The sequence below is a fragment of the Arachis ipaensis genome, chromosome B07 (genome assembly GCF_000816755.2).
Source record: "Arachis ipaensis cultivar K30076 chromosome B07, Araip1.1, whole genome shotgun sequence".
Taxonomy (NCBI): domain Eukaryota; kingdom Viridiplantae; phylum Streptophyta; class Magnoliopsida; order Fabales; family Fabaceae; genus Arachis; species Arachis ipaensis.
In genome coordinates this window covers 97,915,510-97,936,407 of record NC_029791.2, presented here as the reverse complement: position 1 = coordinate 97,936,407, position 20,898 = coordinate 97,915,510, and the positions used below count along the sequence as shown (strand labels likewise).

The window sequence follows — 20,898 nt, the reverse complement described above, 5'->3', positions numbered from 1 at the left end:
ATAAGAATTTCAAAACAAAACAGGACCTTATTTATCTTACCAATTAGATACTTGCTTTGTGTCTTCATTTCCTCTTATACAAGTATAGACACCTTTAAAACATGATGTAAATTGATGGATTAATTTCTCTACACTTATGGGAATCATTATATAATTTTATTAGTATTTTAAATTCAAAGGAAAGGATATAATCACGTAGATAAGTGAAGGTGTGACTTGTTTACTCAAATTATTACTCTAATATGATGCAGAGATGGGTAAGATTGAAAAAAAACTTGCATGGATGTGGATTATGCAGTTTATTTGCATATGGCTATGTATACTAAAAGTATAAATATGTAATGATTTTGTTTAATAAAACTCCATTATGTATATATGTATAAATGATTTGGATCTGGATATGGACGAGCCTAATTAAAAATACGAGATTATAAAAATGTGTTATGTATGTTATTTAGAGGCACAGAGACTCAACCCCAAAAGTGACCCTTTTTCTTTTTGAATGAAAATTTAAATTTTCATTTAGAAAAAATTAGTGAGACTTTTCCACAAAATAGGTAATATTCAAGATGATATTTCTTTATTTATCATGCTAGATCAGTTTATGTTTAATTTGTTTATAACTGCTAGTAGTTTTTGGTTCCCTGTCTCTGTTCATTTAGTTTTTTATCATTGATCATTTGAGTAGTCAAAGTGGATTTGCTTTTCTCTTTATACCAGATTTACAATTTATTTTTTTCTTGTTTTTAATGGTTTTTATTGTATTAATAAGCTACTAGACCAACTTGATTAAATTTGGTTACTAAAAATAACAAATATTTTTTGCCACAAGGATTTTTCTCTATTTTGTCAATTCATATATTATTTATATCAGATGATATTATGTCTCTTGTATGGAAAAATATATAGCTTGTCCTTCAAAATCGATAACTCTGGAAAACTTTGCTTTATAAGACTAATGACTAAGCTCATTAGTTATGAAAATTTGCTTATCTATTTAGCGAGGATCTCAACAAATACAGGACTTGAATTGGTAGTTTCAATGTTTCGCCTTGAAGAAAGCTATTGAAATTTTCTACTTTAGGATGAATTTAAATCTTAACAAAGTGGAGGGTGCATTCAGTTATGAATTGAAGGTATATGATTGTGTAGGTAGAATGGTAGATTGTCCAATGTCATTATAAATCCAATTTTAATGTGCAACAGTAGAGAATTGGGGTGGATGTCTAGATCCTTTCCTCCATTCAAAAGTTTCATTAAATTTGGGTCTTGCCATCTTTATACACTCTAACAGAACTTTTGAAAAATAAAAGTAATGGTGGCATTTTGTCCTTATTGAATATAAGTTGGTTTGGTAAATGAGAAAGTGATTTCTACCAGATTGAAAAAATCATACCGCCCATTTATTTTTATTTTATCCTTATTGGTTATTTACATTTATATATTTTTCTTCTTATGTGGTAATTTATCACTATATCTCAATTTAACCATGATAGGCATATACTAAAATAAGCCACTAATATAAAATGCACATTAAAATAATTATTACTTCTGCAATTAGGTTTTTGTTATATCTTTTTCTTTGCTTTATGCCTTTTTAATTTTTTTCTGAACTGAGTTAATTGGAATTGAAATAGGTAATTAGAACAAGAGTAGCTTTAATTTTGATCATAAACACCTTGGATGTTGTTGTCGTATTTTTTTGAACCTTTCATCTTGTTATAGTTGCTGATGTTGTGTTATTGTTGGTGTTGTGTTTTGTTTTTTTAATTTATCTTCTTGCAATATCCCTGTTGGCTGGTATTCTTCTATTACACGCAATGTCCCTTTCACTTTCACTTTCATATGGAAGAGGATGCTTTCTGCTTTAAATTTGGTGTATAAACTCCTAAAAGTATTTACGTAGTCTGAATTATTTTTATTTTATTTAATTGTGCTGCTTACTTTCTAAACTAATTTTCAATTTGCTCGTTTCTTTCGAAAGAAGTGAAATAGAAGTCATGAAGTAGAGAAGGCCTTAACAAATTGTATGATATTAATTATGTATATCTATTGAATGATTATGAAGCAAATAAAAATAGGTAGTAGCCAGCCAGAAATAAAAAGAAGCTGAATGCTTTTTCTTGTGCATGCCCTCATGATTCCTACCACATGTTTTCATTGTTACATACATTTCCTTCATTTTATCTTTAGTGAGAATGTCATTTCTACTTTGTACAGACCATGACAAATGAAATTCTAAAGTGATGAAATCATTGATGCTCATTTTAAAAAAATTAATCTAAATATATGTTGTTCTGCTTAGGTCTTTAAGATACAAAAAAGCTAGTCAACCAAATGGGGGACATAAAAGTAAATACAATTGGATGGATTGTATTAAAATCTTTTAGTTCTTTCAAGGTGTTGCTGTATTTTATGTGAATTAGTGGTAATTTTTCTAGTCTACATATCTGTGAAATGTTAATTGTGTGGTGATGTGTTTGTTTTTTTTATAAATTCTAGGTGTATGTTGATTTTTGGGAGATGGAGCCATCGGATAGCAATTTTTTTGGAACAGACTCCGATGAGGAGTTTCCAAGAGGAGACGATCTAGATTTTTTAGACGACGATTCGGAGGCTGATGAAGATAGACCTCAAGATAAAAGAATAGCAGAGCTATCATGAGAAGATATCATGCAACTTAAGTTTACAGATGAGGAAGCTGTTTATCGATTCTACAAGACTTATGTAATGATGCACGGTTTTACTGTGAGGTTGGTTGAACTCAGACGCGATAGCGATGGTTGCGTAATTATGCGCCAAATTGTTTGCAATCGGGCAGGCTCAAGAAAGGAAGAGGTTGAAAAGGATGAAAGAATTAGGGACCACTGACCTAACTCGAAGTTGTTGCCAGGTGAGAATTCGTGCAAGACTAGATAGAAAAATTCATAAATGGAAGGTTGTTTCGTTCTACGAAGAGCACTCTCATGGATTAGTTGATCCACTCGACGTTAGCATGATGCCTAAGTATCGCACATTTAGTGTCTCGGATAAAGTTTAGGTGAAGAATTTGCACGACATAGGCATCAGGATCTGTCACATCTTGGGATACTTGGCTGCTTAAAAAGGTGGACATGCAAACTTGTCATTCAACCAAAAAGATATGTACAACCTCATTACTCAACATAGGAAGGAAAAGGTGAAGGGTGGTGATGCAAATGCTGCAATAAGCTACCTGAGAGGTAAAGCTGGGAATGATTCTTATTTCTTTGGCAAGTAAACATTAAGTAATGAGAATCGATTGGAAAATTTGTTTTGGGTTGATGGGACTAGCCGTATTGATTATGAGTGCTTTGGGGATGTCTTGACATTTGATTCGACTTACAATAGGAACATATACAATAAACCACTTGTGATATTTTCTGGTAGCAATCATCATGGGCAGACCGTCATATTTGGATGTGGTCTTCTTGTTAATGAGGATATTGGTTCATACAAGTGGCTCATGGAAACTTTTTTGGAAGCAATGGGGAATAAACACCCTATGGTAGTTGTCACCGACAGAGATCTTTAAATGAGAGAAGCCATTAAACAGGTCTTTCCTTATGCAACACATCAACTATGTGCATGGCACTTACATAGGAATGCATGCGAGAAGGTTAAGAATAGTAGATTTTTAAATGACTTCAAGAAATTGATTTATGCTAATGTGAGTGTTGAAGAGTTTCAGGTCATGTGGGGAGACATGGTGGCGAGGTATAACTTATCAAGCAACTCTTGGGTCGACCAAACCTATGAGTTGAGGAATTTATGGGCTCTTGCATATTTGAGGGACCAATTTTTTGGGCAAATTAGGACAACATCCCAGTGTGAAGGGATTAAATCTCTGATAAAAGCATATGTAAGAAAGAAAGATACCCTTCTTGAATTCATCAATAACATAGAGACCTTTGTTAGCCATTACAGGAACAATGAAAGAGTTGCAGAGTTCAATAGTAAATATACCGATCCAGTTCTTGTGACTTCTTCGCCGACACTTGAAGATTTTGCTGCAAAGACTTTCACTCATAACATGTTCCAGGAGGTCAGGAAGGAAATTGAGGGTGCTTGTGCTATGAATACAGAGTTGGTAATTCAGGATGGTGGAAAACTATACTTCAAGTGTAACAGTTTTGGAGTGCCAGAGATTGATCATGTGGTTGAGTTTGACAGAGTTGGGGGGATGCTTTGTGAGTGTCTGTGGTTCGAAAATAGAGGGATTCCATGCATGCACATATTTGCATGCCTAAAGCACCAACACGTTGAAGTTATTCCAGAATGCTTAGTGTGCAAGCGTTGGACGAAGAATGCCAAGAGCGATTTTATGAAGTCAAGCGTCGATGATCCAAGTGATTTTGATAAGGTACTAAAGTGTCGTTTGGGTGTGTTGGGTGCTGAGTGTTCTAGGTTGATGGATGTTTCATGTAAGAACTCAAGTGATTTTGTCAAAGCAATGAATGATGTTGTCAACACAATTACAAAACTCCAAAAGCGAGGTGAAAATCCACACAACGATAATTTAGACAATGACTACATTGTTGACCCATTGGTGGTGAAGAGTAAGGGAACTCCCAAGAAAAACTCAAAATTTAATCAACGTAGAAGGTGTTCAAACTGCGGTGTGATAGGGCACTACAACAAAAGTTGTCCTAATGTTCCTGGTAGAATCCCAAAGGAGCCGGTAGACGATGATACAGAAAAGAATATCAGCAGCCATCTTGACATCCTCACTAAGGTATCTCATACTATAACTATGTTTAGAATGTCGTTGTATGGTGATTCGGCATATTGTGTTTTGGATTTACAAACTATGTTATTTTTATGCTTTTGTAACGGAAGATGACGTTTGGTTTTTTATCAGCGCAAAAGACATGACAGTATGAAAAATCAGCAGAAGATGGAAAAAGATAGGAACATTGGTGGTGGAACAACACCAACCTCATAAGCTAAATCGGCTTTTACTGATCAAGTGAAAACATCAAGTCCTGGTCCCGATATCCTGATTTGTGCATCTACAAGTAATGAAGAGTTCGGGATGAGTTCCAGAACAACTGAGTCTCCTGTTGTGGCCCCTGAAATTGGAATGGCAGATTGAAGATGATTCAGATTTTCAGATGATTGGTAATTTTGTACCATTTACTAATTACCTTTGTTTTGTATAGTTTGCATTCACTGATTGATTTGACATTTATTGAACTAGGAAGATTATGTCATTTTACTCATTTACTATTAAATTTTTGAAATTTTTTTTCTTTTTATGTTATCACCTTTTTCGTTTACTAAAATAGGACAACATAAGACATAGAATAAAAATATGATGTTTAGAATGTTACTGGAAAAATTATCTCGTATACTACAAAAAAAATAGAGTTTAGCCACCAAATTTTAACTACAAACGCTAAATCGTGTCTTCTATTTATCACCAAATTGGCTCACATTGACGTGCCATAACCAACCTGTCTTTAATAGATTTATTAAGCTACAATTGTATTTCTTAAAAATATTCTAACATTAACACAAATTTTTAAAATTAAATCTAAAAATATAAAAAATTAAATTTAGATAAAATTAAAAATTATAAAGATAATTCAAATATTCTAATACTTGAGCTACTTAAAAAGATAAAATTTATTTAGCTAAAATAATATAATTTGGATAGATAATAAAATGTTAAAAAAAATAGTCTTTATTTATATGATTTAGTACTCACTACATATCTTTGTGAGTACTGTACTCTTAATATATACATAATTATCTTTTTAAAAATTATTTTGTGAAATTATAAATTAAATTTTTATTTATACAATTATTCAATTGGTATATATTATTAATTAATTATCTATTAACTATTTTAAGTCATAAGAAAATTAATATTAATTAATTTATGAGTAATTACTCAACTTTTACTTCTTGTATTCAACCGATATAATCAGTGACCCAATATTAAAAAAAGTCATAACAAATTCAGACATACATTATATCCAACAAACTAGCTAAATACACCCATTTTAAAACAAACTGCTTTCATTTTCACAATTAGTCATGTAAATTACATTGATCAAAAGATTGATGAAAAAATAAAACTAATTTAATAAAGAACAAAAACAAAACAGATAATAGAACATGAGAGAAGCAAGCCCTCCTAACATTTTAATTTGTACGTTAGATATCCATCCCATGAACCAGCCATCACGTTTTGAGATTATCTCTCACCCTACAACCATTGAAATACCGTACTAAACATTATTTCAAGTTTTAACTCCTTGAAGCTAAACAAAGATGCTACATATCACAGACAAATTCAATGGATGCCTCTCATGGCTTCTGATTCTGTGGCACCAAGTACCAAACATCATAAACAACAGCTCAAGATATCATTAATTGCATCAGATGCTTAGTGAATGATTACCTGAAAATGCATGAAAACTAGAAATTCCAAAACAAAAATATAAAAAAGTTGAAAGATCAGAATGATTAACCCCTCAAGTATATGTTATTACTTGTGACTATTCCAAAATGCATCTATAAAATTTTATTGTACTTGATGGCTATTGGGCAAAATGTGCATCCAAGTTCGAATGCACCCTAGGAATTATTAAAATTAATAATCTTCCATTAAAGCTTTCGGCATACAGGAATTAGAATGCAAGTCAATGGAATTAGAATATAAGAGTTTGTACTAGTATTATGACTATTATGTACGTTTTGATTCACAATTTTATAGCTTTGTAAAAGAGGAACATTATCAATAGCTTGTAAAAGCTAATTGATATTATTACATCTCCAATTATACTGCAAAATGCAAACAAGGAAAAAATTTAAAGCAAATAAATAATTAAGCAAACTAACATAATCAACTATGAGTTTGATGAATAAAATAATGATAAAACAAAAGAACTCATTGCATAAAGTCGTGGAGGGTACAAATTGATCCACTTATGTCCATCATAACAAGTATGAGTACGTCAGAGAGAAAATTATTGATTCTTTTTTAGTTCGATATAAGAGTCTACTCGATTTCAACTATTTTGATTTGAGGTACAATTCACTATGAGATAAATCTCTTCGAAATTTGTTTTTCTTCATAATATTTTTCCATCACTAAGACTCAAGAATGATTTAAACCAACAAAAAAAAATGACACAAAGCAATTTCCTTATTCATATGCATTAGTATATTTGTTATTCCATGTCAAAATTGAACAAGTGGTACCTTCCAATGTGCAGAGTATCACCAAGGAACACAACTCATATGGTAGTCGCAATAACAATTGAGAGTGGCTAGAATGTTAGAACTCCTTTTAAGTGCAATGCCCACACAGCATTGCTCATGAGCTTTCCGAATATTTCCTGTGAATATAATTTTATCATTCCACCAATAGATTAAATCCAGGCATAGTTAAGTTAGAGTAAAATACCTATTTGATGCTTAAAAGATTAAAACCTTTATAATTTAGCTCCAAAAGACATTATATTTTCATATGCTATCTGAATAAGAATTCAAGAAGCACCGAAAGAACTCAAGAAGAAATAATGCAAGATGGATTCCCATTATTGGCTCAAAATTCTAAACCACTGATACTAGCTTCTTTATTTGGATTATATCTCATAATTCAAAACTACTTATACGGTCAAAGAAACTCATTAAGTCCTTAACTTATACACTATTAAAGGCATTAAAATTAAAAATAAAAAAATAAGGCCAAAAGCCAATAAGGAAAATTAAGGCATATAAAGCACATTCCATAAAAAAACTATATACTAGTACAACTCTTTGAGACTTATCATATGCCAACTGCAATAAATATATATAAAATTAGGTGCACAATATGTTCTTTTATTGTAGATTGTCATAGAAGTTCAATATTAGACACTTAAGGTAATTCTTCACAATTACCTTGCTTGAAAGATATCAGATTTAGAATCATAGGTAAACAAGACATGCAAATTGTGGAGCCCTACAAGAGAATAATGCTTAACATTAGACCAGACCTGTTTTCATTAGGTGAAAACTATATACATAACCTGATTATTGGGATGAACAACTCTTCTCTAATTCATGAATAACATAACTCTGTTCTAGTTCAATATCCCAAATCTCAATATTTTATTAGTTGAATGGTAAAAAATACACATCAAAACATGGTTAAAAAAAGAATAATCTAATTAAGATAGCATATACCAAAGAAAATAGCGATTATTTACCTTAATTGATAAAGGAAAAAGCCGTCAACAATGAACAACCATAGTGAATAACGAACAATGAACAACGAAGTAGCAAACACTAACGAGCAGCGAACAACGGAGCAACGAACATCAACCTAAAACGAAGAATAGCAGTGATACAAATAGAGAAGATTCTTAGCGATGCGAACAGGAAGCAAATGTTAATAACAACAGCAATTGAAGGAAGAGAATACCAAACCCACTAACCTGAAGAGCAGTTGGAGAAGAGGGCCACCATGAATAGCAATAAACCTCGGAGGAGTAGAACTCGTGGCCAATTTGCAGGAAAGGCTGAGGAGAGGGTCACAAAATTTGGTGGGTGCTTTTGGTTTCGCGGGTTTGGGACTTTCGGGGTTTTGGTTTGGCGGGTTTGTGCGTGAGAGAATAATTTGAGTCTCATAGATTTTAATTTTGGGGGGTTTCTAGAATCCCTACTATTTAGAACAAAAACCACTATCAATTAAATTACGAAGGACGTAAAGAGTTTTTGGGTTAATGTGCGGGAGTTTTTTAAAACTTTTGCTATATAACTTATGCAAATTTGTACTTTTTTTTAGTGTAACCCTTCGTTCAATAGTGAGGTTGCAACGTTTCATCTTTTTATTTTACATTTTTAGTAAAATTAATGGAAACAACATAATACTACCAAAATAAATGACCGGATTAGAAACAAATAAATGAAAACGGCTTTAATATAAAGTCTTAATAAAATAAAATAACAAATACTATCAATGTATGAAATTCAAAATATCTTAAACTTAGACAAATTAATAAAACTCATATCGTGAACATAATAAATTGCTGCATTTCAATTTATTTTGGTGACCAATTTCTTTGCGGCATCGATGGTGTTTTCTTTGGCCTTATTGTAATTGGTCAGCACTAAATCTAAGGCCAATCGCATGCGTGCAGTATCGTCTACTGGCTGCATGTTATAAAATTAATAAATTAGTGAAGATTCTATTTAATAAGGATAAAATGTCAGCAATTATAATGTTATACTCACTGGTATGATAAATGAATTCCTGGCCTCAGCATATAGCTGCCATCTAGCAACCCACATCCTAGAATCAAACCTGAGGCATACGTATTAAAATATTAGCTTCACCTTCCTTAGATAGTTATTTGAATTTGCTTAAATTCATATAGTAACTTGTCTTACGCGTTTTCTTGTTGTGGAAGATTCTGTGGATAGTAGATGCGAAATTCACCGAGTTGATATGCAACTTCATCCAAATTTGACTTACCCTCTATTCTCTCATCGAGCAATTGTTCATGAATCATCCAATCAATGAAATTTGCCTACATTGACAGAAAATATAATCGTAAGTAATTGTTGCTGAAAATTAAATGAGTTATGGTCAACAAATTTAATTTAGAAGCATGAATAACTCACTAGTTGTCGAATCTGTCACTCCCTTATGGTTTTTCTTGATCTTTGTTGCATCGCATCTACACATATCAACTTCCTCTTCTTCACGTCAACACATAATAAGTACCAATGTTTAAAGTTGTCCTTAATTGGTACATAAATCTAAAAATCACAAAAAATCAAGATTACAAAAACATATCATGGCAAATAATAGTAAATGGGTAGCTTTCAAATTTAAAACAAATACATTAGCTACCTTTGATAAGCTGCTAACATCAGATTAGTATGCTGAATGGTCCATTACCACAGCTGTTGGTGGGTAGACAAACGAAAGTGCTTGTTCCTAACAAGTTTTACACTCAAAGAAAATTGCGATTCAATTTGGTTGTTTTATTAAAGCATATAGTAAACTTTGACTTCATATGACTTACGAAGACCCTAGGCGAAAGAAATCGTATCTTTGGACCTCCGGAACGAATTTTTTCCTCATGAGTCATTGTGCATGCAACCATTGTTAATATCTAGCAAGATTAAAGATAACAAATAAAATTAGTATCAGATGTTTGCAAAATAAAAAATTTAAAGTGCAATTTAGAGTTTAACATTAGCATATATCTGTCGCATAGGCTTAAGTGCATCGAACGATCTTCTACAACCATCTACACCTTCGTATACAAGTATTTCCTCGCTGTTGTAAAAATAAATAAATAAATAATCTTACCACATGAAATAAAATGTCTAACAACTTTTATCTATATGTATATTAACAAGATACTTACTCGGGGGAGGCATTAGCATTATATAAATATATAGCTACCATTGCTTCTTTTTCATTGACGAGCATATCTTTGGGGATTTCAAACGTCAACTAAAATATAAATAATTATGAAATCATAGTCAAATTATTCATACTGAACATAATCCTAATAAAATAATTTTTACTTACTGGTATTGTCAATGAACGCAATCTTTCAACTTCACATTTGACGACATCCAACTCATACAGTTGTCCATCACGATTAGTTGCCTGCATATTAAATGTATACATTACAAATATTTATTTTGATCATTTTCAATTTTATTAAACACAGTTTTTTATTGTTCATATGTTACTATATTCACTTACTATTAACCATGAAATTCGCAATTGGCAAACTTTAAAAAATACTTAAAATAGAGATAACTAATTTTTGTTACTTACCCTATTGTCATTTGCTTCTTCACCTCCAACAGTAGACATTACTCTGTTAGGAGTTAATGTTTGGGCCAAATTTTGAAACTCTTGGCGTATCGTCCTTTGGACCTCTTGTTTCACCCTCAAAATCTTTGAATCAATGTATTCAGTTAAACACTGATACATAGGTTCTGAGAGTAAATTTAAATGTTGATTGCTGACAAATAAATTGTCGAAGGAGGCTTGCGTGTTCTCCTTGGAAAGAGTTTGGCTACACAGGTGCGAAATCAAAATATAGTTAACAGTTTCTTTTGTTTTAGACTATCATACAGAGGTCTCTTCTTGTGAGAAAATACCAAAAAAAAAATACCATAAGAAGAATCTATTTAATAATAATTTACTTTACATAGTCTTAAAATGTAAAAAAAAAAAAAACTAATAACCGAATACTAAAAAAATAATTTTAAGACAATTGACTTTTACTATTGTGAAATTATATAGTTGTTAATTTTAAATATTTAGTCATGGTTAATTAATTAATTTATGCATAAAAATTATTAATACGGTACAAATTTTAACCAAGATGTAACTAGTAATACGGTCCAGTCCGATTGATTGAAATGTTGCAGTTGATTAGTATAAAGTGTTTCTTCAACAATGACCAGTGGAATGAAACATCTTACGCTTTTAAAAGAATAAAGAGATAGTTTACAAGATTTTTTGAACAACATATCACTCTTTTATATGTACTTGATATTTTAAAAAAATTAATTAATTAATTAGATTAATACAATAAAAATATTCTAAATGTACTCAAACATATAATTACTTATTTAACATGGCTTAAATTGCAACATAGTTGCTGAAATTACCATATTCTAATTTTTGATTGACCATAAAAACCTTAAAAGTACTCTATTAAAAAATTATTGCTACTGGGGTTTAAAAGTAAAGAATAATTGGTGAATAATTTTTTTAATGTAAAATAACTAATGTATAAACTAAATTAAAATAGGAAGTCATAGTTGTTGTTAGAAAAGATTGACTATAAAATAAAATTTGGGAAAATTTGTTTACATAATATAAGTGATCAATATACATAGGTGTTTTTATATAAATAAATATCACAAATATATTATTTCCCAAAATACGCATGAAGAGAAATGGTTCCGAAAATGCGCAGGAGCACTTCAGGTGGGGCGCATGCGAATTGGATTTACACTCTAATTAAGATTTGGTGGCCACGAAATGGAATTGACATGAGCAGTAGGCATTTCTGGCACGGCCCCACGAAATGAATGGGGAGACCATTTTGTGGCTGCGCCAGTGAAATTGCCAACTCCGATGGGGCATCCACGAATTGGAGTCCAAGTAAAAGTTAAAGGTTTCTTTTCGCCTGAGCCAACTTAATGACTATTATCAAATACTTTCACTTCATATTTCCAGATTTTTATTTTTAATATTGAATTAACAATGGTATTTTTTAATTATAAATTATTCTAGTATTTTTTTAAAACGTGGGATGATTTAATTTAGGAAGTAGAAATCGGATCGTCCAATTTTTAATCCAAACAGAAATCGGACCAGATCTGTGTACTCCAAATTATAGATCTGTGTACTCCAATTTTTTTTTAAAAAAAAAACAAATAAGAGACTCAAAATTATATGTTAAAAAAATTAACTATTATATATTTTTATATATTATTTTATATATTTTGAATATGTATCCTCTATCTAATATTAGTGGTCAATTTAGTAATTATTTTTTACTGTTCGTATAACATAATTATCATTATAGTTAAATAGATGAGGATCTGTTGAATAATTTTTAATGTGTAATAATTTAACCATTAAATCATATGACGATAATTAAGTTTATCCTTTTCTTGTAAATAATTTAATAATCTAACCATTAATGTGTGAAAATTTAACCATTAATGTGTGATAATTTAACCATTAAATTTTCGAAGAACAATAGTATATAATTTAATAATCTATTTTCTTGTATGCCCCATTGACTTGAACTCCAATTCGTGAATATGTCACGCGAGTTGGTAATCTTAAAATTGAATAATCAGAAATACCTTTAAATTGAGATTTACCTAGAAGATACATCACAAATAGCATCTTGCGTGGTGATGATTTCATTCTGCGTGGTTTTCTTTTCCATCTCTTTTTTTGCGTTGAATTTAATCTTCAAACAAAACAAAAACAGGTGAATAATGTCAGATTGGGTTTTAAATAAGTTAATAATCAGTTAAAATTTTATAAATAATTGTTAACACGTAGACATAAAAAAAAGGTATGGTATGGAACGAATAAATTTTAAAAAAATTAAACTAAAATAAAATTAGTCACCAAAAAAATTATTAAAAAAATTGACATTACGAACCTCTTTGAACTACTCCTAGTTGCACGACCAATCATGGTGTCGCGTTGTTCGTAACGTGAGTGCTGAAAAGGGGCGGATAACAGAAAAATATAAAACAAATTAATGGAAAGGCTAAATAGTACTGACATTACTCTAACAATTATTTATAATATTTTCCATACTCGTTTGAAATTTAAAAAGTAATACTCTCTAAACAATAGGAGGTTTAAGTTACATTTTTTTTAATTAGTTCGACCACACATGCAAAATTTGTTACAAGATTTTTTCGGTGGCCTTTAACAATATTCAAATTTAAGTTACTTTTTGCACAAGGTAACAAACCGTTAAAATTTCAATTTAAAAACGTTGCCTTTCTTTCAAATTATAATTTAAATTTTGAATATAATTCATATGAATTAACTGATTAACTTCATCGTAAATTAGAATTTAAATTGATCATTTAATAAAAAAAAGTTAAACATCCATTTTTTATAATTTTTATCCTTTCCGAAATATATATTATATTAATTAACAAACGACTTAATTGCAATATTAATATTATGTTTACAAATTACCGAATCTTTATAATGAACTCTCTGTTGTAACTTTTTTTTTCTATTTATCCAATTCGTTCAAATCCTGTATTTGTTATTGCTTTAAAAAAATCACTGTTGAGGAACAAAAGTGTATACTATATTTAGACGAGCATGATAACTCTAAAGACTCATGAACACATGGCTGAATGCAAGTGGCATTCGAACTAAATTAGAAGAGCATCATAGCTTCAACTGCTTTATAAATGTTTTTAATAAAATAATTCAATGTCAACTAATTTTAACTGAATGAACCGAATTAATTATTTTAGAAATTCAAAACGATAATTAAGTTATTATTTGATAAAAATTGAAATTGATATATTTAATTTTTAGCATGAGTATTTAATTTTTTTGTTTTTTATTTATATTTTCTATTGTTGGTAGAACAAATAAAGACCATCGGATCAGAACTAACTAATAGGACTTAGAAAAAATTGCAGCATATCGACATTTACTTAAGAAAATAAACAAAATCTAAAAAAAATTCAACCCAATTCAAGGAACCCAGGAAAAAAAATAAGAAAGCAGAAGTTGGAGAGCACAGACGATGGGCGAGATCGACGAATGGGCGATGGCAGTGGCTCGAAGAGATGAGGCCGCGGAGGCGCCGACAATAATAGACGGTGGCGGGAGAACCTTAATTTTTTGTTAAATGTAGAACGCTAAGTTTTCAATTTTCAATCTAAGCTTTTCAATTCTTCACGAAGAGGGGGTATTGGGGGAAGGGGCAAGGGGCAAGGGGGATGGGTTAGGGAGACGCATTTACGCGTTTGTTTCTTTTCCTGTTTTCTTTTTTTTTTTGTTGAAACTCAAAACGACAGCGTTTTATAAGAACTGGTCGATTCCTGATCCGGTCCAACCGACAGATAACCGCTCGGTTCAGTAGTTTTCAAATGCTATTTAATTTGGCGGTTTAACATGTTGGACCAGACAGTTTATTTGCCGGTTCCCTGTTGAAAATAAAATAATGTAACATAGAATAAATCGTAGCTTTCAAAAATAATCACCATACTTTTATCACGCTGCAATATTTGAATAAGATATTTTAAAATAAATTAAGAAAAATATCACTTAAATTTAAAAATTGAGTGTATTTTTCAAATGTGGGCAACATTATGTAGATTGAAAACAAATTGAATTTCGTAACTTTAAATTTGATTTGTACAAAATTCAATATTTGAAATTATAATTTTTGAAAAATACTCAATCATTAGCCCTTATAAATTCAAAGCACCTAGATCATAGATAGTCAAAAGTTTCTATAATTTAACTATTCATACGAGCAAAATCTTAGTTAATTTTGACTTGAATTAACTATTATCACAAAAATATGTCTTCGAGGGGGAGAGGTAGGAGGCCGAGCAAGGGAAGAGACAGATCTACCATCAATGTCACAAGCGAATCGACAGAGCCTTGTATAAACATCATGGACAAGAATAGGACAAAGCAGAGGAAAAGAACGCTGAAACAAATAATGGATACATCATCAATGTAACCGGTCCAATTTTATTGTACAACTAAATATGATCGTTATATTATGATCGGTCTATGTGAATAATAGATCTAAGCCCAATTTTGTGTTTTTCTTGACATTAATTTAATTCTTAATTATTATCTCGTACTAATTAATATAATAGAAAAAAAACTGTTTTATTATTTATTAGTACATATCTTTAGTACAAGATTTTAAACATTTTCTGAAATTTTGTAGAATGTTTTTAATTACAATTTTTAAAACATGAATCATTCTTTCCTGTGTAAATAATTATTCTGCAACATAACTCATGGAAAAATGTATTAGATTAATATTTTAGCGTATGTTTCGTGAAGAACGATGTAATCATTTTTTCAACTTCAAAAAGCTATACTACTCATATATGTTCCAATTTTATGACTATGAATATAGTAGACAAAAAACTGTTTATTTGTTTATGCTTTCAATTTTATTATTTTCGATATTGTAATGCCTAAAAGATATAAACTGTATTTTTTTAGTTAAAAAGAAAAAAAATATCACATTTTTTGTGATAAATTTTTTATACGAATTAATTTTCATTAAATTTTATGTACTCTTTAGAATACGATATTAACATTTATTAATTATTTAGTATCTGTTAATGCTTTAAATATATGTTCATAATTTGTGTGTTATGTGCAACGTTTAAAATACAGCTTTCATGGAAGTTTAAATACGGGTAACAAGAAACAAAAGGAGGTGAACTCGCCCCTTAACAAGAACCAGTCTCAACACGTTGAAGCTCACTCACCACCCAACTACAACCAGTATTACCACCAGCGTGAAATTATTTTTACTAATGCAGTTGATAAGATGACAACAGCCATAACCTCTCTGACAAAAATCCTCGAAAAACCAAACCAAATGGCTTATCCATTGTACGCTGTTGATAGAACTAGATCGGACAATCCGTACATAGAAAATTTAGCTATTAATAATACGACAAATATCAATAATTCAAAAACTGATAACAAAGTTGACATAGATAAAATAATGAGCAAATTCATTCGATCCCAAAAATGTCATAAAACAGTTGTACAACCCACCCTACACAAATTTTTCCCTAGCAACAATTTCGATAACCACACAAACACGTTACTCTCAAGGAGCTCTTCAAACATAATGTCTCCCCACGAAGATCATCTAAATTAGATTAGAATTTAAATACGGGAATATATATTGGTAAAAAGGGTACCTCATCATTTGCGCTGCCGCGGCGTTCATGTGGCCCGAATTCCACAGGTATATGTATAAAAACATGCACTTGTATTGTGATGACATTGTTTAGTATTACTATTTTCAATTTTATTGTTTAATTACACATGATGATGGCTTCGTGTTTGCAGGGAACGCCCATTAGTTTTAGACTATCGGAGGACATGATTCTAACGACAGATGAGCTTGCTTGTGCCGCTTATATTTTTGGCCCGGATTTAAAGTTCCAAGTTAATCAATAAATTCTTATAACAATATTTGATTTGATGCAAGTATATTTTATACGTTGGTAACAACAATTTTCTGAACTAAATATTTGCATGTGTATTCGTAAAGGAATGAAGTACTGGTGTCAACTCGTACCTCATATGCAAATAGAGAAAGTTTAGCCACGTTAATTCCAGGTGAACAAGTCATCCAAGATGTAAATATTTATTTTTTATTATTTAACATGAAAAGTACGAAATGTTAATGTCATGTATCGTAAAATTAAAAATATATAATGTATTTGTTTGTAGGTTATAGATTCCCTTACTTGCATTCTCACACAAGAGCATAAGAAGCTTAACAAATTGTCATCCGTATGGTTTCTGCCAACAACTTTTTTAGTAAGTTTCAGTACAAAAATACTCCAAAAAAATTTGTATTTGATATGTTGTTTGGTTTAAGTTTCAAGCAGCATATGAATAATTAGATGTCATGTTTTTTTATGACAATATAATCAACAACTAGCACTTACATGGTCCAGACCACCCAATCAACTAAGGGAACAATATGCATATAACTACATGTATAAGATTGAGTACTTGTCAAGGGTAAGTCCTTTAATTTTTAGTAAATAAAATATGATTTATTTAATCCAAAATGTATGTTTATCTTAATAGCATAGACTCACAATCCTCATTATTTTGTGAATAAGTAGATTTTTGTCCCCATCAACGACCTCAATGAGCATTGGTTCCTGATAATCGTAGACATGAAAACATAAGATCTTTGTGCTTGAGTCTTGTAAAATACCAGACAAAAATTATGGCAGGCTATTATCAGTTGAAACCATGGTAAGTGGTCCAGTTTGATTTCTTTAAAAGTAAAATTAGTTTTTCAACTTTTATTCTCTACTAATTTTGAATGTTTTGTATATAACGAAAAAAAACACCACATTGTTTAAAATTACGATTTGAATTTGTATTTTAGGATCATTGTTGTATTCGGTTTGTAAGTGATTTAGTAGTTTGTTTAATTTGAAATTAAGGTTCATTTGTTAACACTAATATCGAATTAATAATTTTTAAAATTTTTATAATCTAACCATTTTAGACAGGCAATAAAAATTAACCCGTTACATTGCTCGCACTACACAATATCCAACCACATTTTATGTTACACAAGCTATATTCATTGAACGAATGTTAGAACACAAATCTTTCTACAATTCTAGTGAAATCACTGTACCTCGGATTTCTAAGTTTCGTATTGTGAAACCGTCTGACCTGCCACAACAAAAGAAAGGCTCGTAAGTAATATTATTTTAAAAAAAATTTACTGTCATGTCTATTCATTTTGTTATATACGAATCATGTGTTCGGTTCAACTGATAAAGTAGTATAATCACACATTTAACTAAACGGTAACGACTGCGGTATCTGGGTTGCTCAATGGATGAAAGAGTGCGGGTAGACTGATAATTTTGGCATCACGGTAACCAACCTTATTCATTTTATAAATTTTTTATTATTATTAGGGAAAAAATGTAATATGTATCTAAGTGTATATATATATTCTAATTGCTTCGTACTTTTAAAAATTATTAGGTCAATGACAATGATAGGATGAGGCTAGCAATCGACTTGGTTAGCAAGGAATTCAATATGAAGAAGTCAGAAGTTATGAATAAGGCACATGCATATATGAAAGACATACTACAAAAACAGTCACGACTGTAAAAGGATATATAGTTTTTTTTATTATTTTTATCGCATATTATGTTTGCTGAGACACGTCATATTTTGTTATGCATTTTTTAGATTAAGTGATTCATTTATTATTATTCGATATTTTGTTCTCTAATTGAACCTACTGTTAAGTCATTTGATGTTTATTTATGTGCTTAATAAAATAACTAATATCATTTAACTTTAACTTTTAGCTTTCAAGATAAATCCAAAGATATAACTTGTATGCATTACATAATTTAAAAGATACTTATTATATAACTATCTAATAATATTCTGAACTTAAAGTAAATGTTGTTTCTGGATAGCATTCAAATGGCGATCATAATAATAAGAAGATTCACATTCGATTATGAAAATCAATCTCATCCTAAAGATATGATATCATTTTTTCTAAAGATGTAAAACCTAGCAATAAAGTATAGTATAATTAATGTGTACATTAAAATAAATGTGAATTGTATATAGTAGCAGCCACATGTGGAATTGCAATGGCTGCCTGTTCTCTCAACGTATTAAATTACACTGCGATTTAAATATATAAATTATTAGTTAAAAAACTTACACTTATGTGCTATTTTTTATTAATTTAGTTCAAAACAATAAATTTTGATATTGTTTTATAGGATTACTGACATCAAATTTTGATAATTTGGCCAAAAATTTTAAATGCTTTGTGTCTTAATTCTTTCAGCAAACCTTCAACAACTCATAAAAGTTAGCAGCATAGATGGTTGTAGATTATAGTGATAGACAAGGGTAAAAGTTTCGATGATAATACGTGGTGATAATTCATAACGATCGGGTGAAGAGAAGGTAGCAGGAGAAAAAAAATCAGAAAGAAAGCCAAGGTAATTTAATAGTCAATAACAGGTATATGTACAGAAAATAGTATATAGTAAGAGAAAGAATAGTGTTTAATATGGTGAAGGGATATTACAAAAATGTAAATTAATGTTTTAAAAAAATAATAAAAATAAAGATAGTTTAAAAAATTAAATATAAAATTTAAAAAATATTTTTCACCAATTAAAATTATGTATGAATATAAAGAGTATTTTGAATATGACTTTTTATCTCTACTTCAAATTAAATACTATTGAAAATAAATAAGTAAAGTTAATAACGTATATAAATAGTTAATTGTTTATAATGTTTATAAATTTTTATTTGGATTTCGTTATACATAATAACAACGTAATAAATTTGTTTAATATCTTATTTAATTTAAATTTATAAATTTTATACCATCTAAAAATAAAATAACTTATACATTTTTTATTTTTTTGAATATTTTTATTTTTAATGTTTAAATTATTATATCCAATTTATAAGATTAAAATTAAAGTTAGAAAAGTTAATCTCTTAAAAAGCTACTGAATATGTTAAACCGCTAATATAATATTTGTTTATAAAAATTTTTATTTGGATTTTGTTATACATAATAACAACGTAATAAATTTGTTTAATATCTTATTTAATTTAAATTTATAAATTATAAACCATCTAAAAATTAAATAACTTATACATTTTTTATTTTTTTGAATATTTTTATTTTTAATGTTTAAATTATTATATCCAATTTATAAGATTAAAATTAAAGTTAGAAAAGTTAATCTCTTAAAAAGCTACTGAATATGTTAAACCGCTAATATAATATTTAAGCAGGTCAGTACACTAGATTTGAGTAGTATCCCATCCAATTTAGAATCATCGTGCAATAAAAAAATATTTTATTTTACCGCAATTATTTAACAGAACTTTTTATAAACCCCAAAAAAATTACTAAGAGAAGTCCTTTTCCCCTTTTCATTTTTCGGAATTCAATTTACATGATTTTCTATTTTTAATCTACAGGAGTTTTATAAACCCCGTTAAAAAATTTTTAATCTTGGGTAAATAGCCGCTTCTTTCATTTTTTTCCAAAATTTGGCGCAAAATGAAGACCTAAACCCTCCCAAACCAAAACCTTCTTGTCAATCCTTCCCTAAATCCATCCCAAAAAAATGAAGTCCTTTTCCCCTTTTCATTTTTCGGAATTCAATTTACATGATTTTCTATTTTTAATCTACAGGAGTTTTATAAACCCCGTTAAAAAATTTTTAATCTTGGGTAAATAGCCGCTTCTTTCATTTTTTCATTTTTTTCGTTCTCGTCAGAATCATTGGCTGCTGCTACTACTGGTTGCCTTGCTGACGCTCTTGCTTGCTGTTCGCCTGTTGCCACACTTCTGTCCTTCTTCCTTCTTCTTTATTTATCCTTGACCACTGAGCCACGAACCACCGCACCCCTCGTTAACTGCCACTGCTTCCTTTGCGTCAACCCTCCTTGCACAGCCACTGCCAGCGTCATTCTGGCACTCTCTGTTGCGCCACCGTATTCATCCTCTCTGCTCATTGCAACTGCTAGCTAGGGGTGGCAGGAGAACCCGAACCCGCGGGTACCCGACCCGTCCCAAC

General features: G+C 30.2%; 1 protein-coding gene across 1 annotated transcript; it reads left to right on the top strand.

Annotated features, from left to right (window-relative positions):
- Positions 3,554-4,963, top strand: LOC107607487 (protein FAR1-RELATED SEQUENCE 5-like). Its single transcript, XM_016309436.1, has 2 exons — positions 3,554-4,753; positions 4,880-4,963. Exons 1-2 carry the CDS (start codon positions 3,554-3,556, stop codon positions 4,961-4,963), a joined length of 1,284 nt encoding a protein of 427 aa, XP_016164922.1.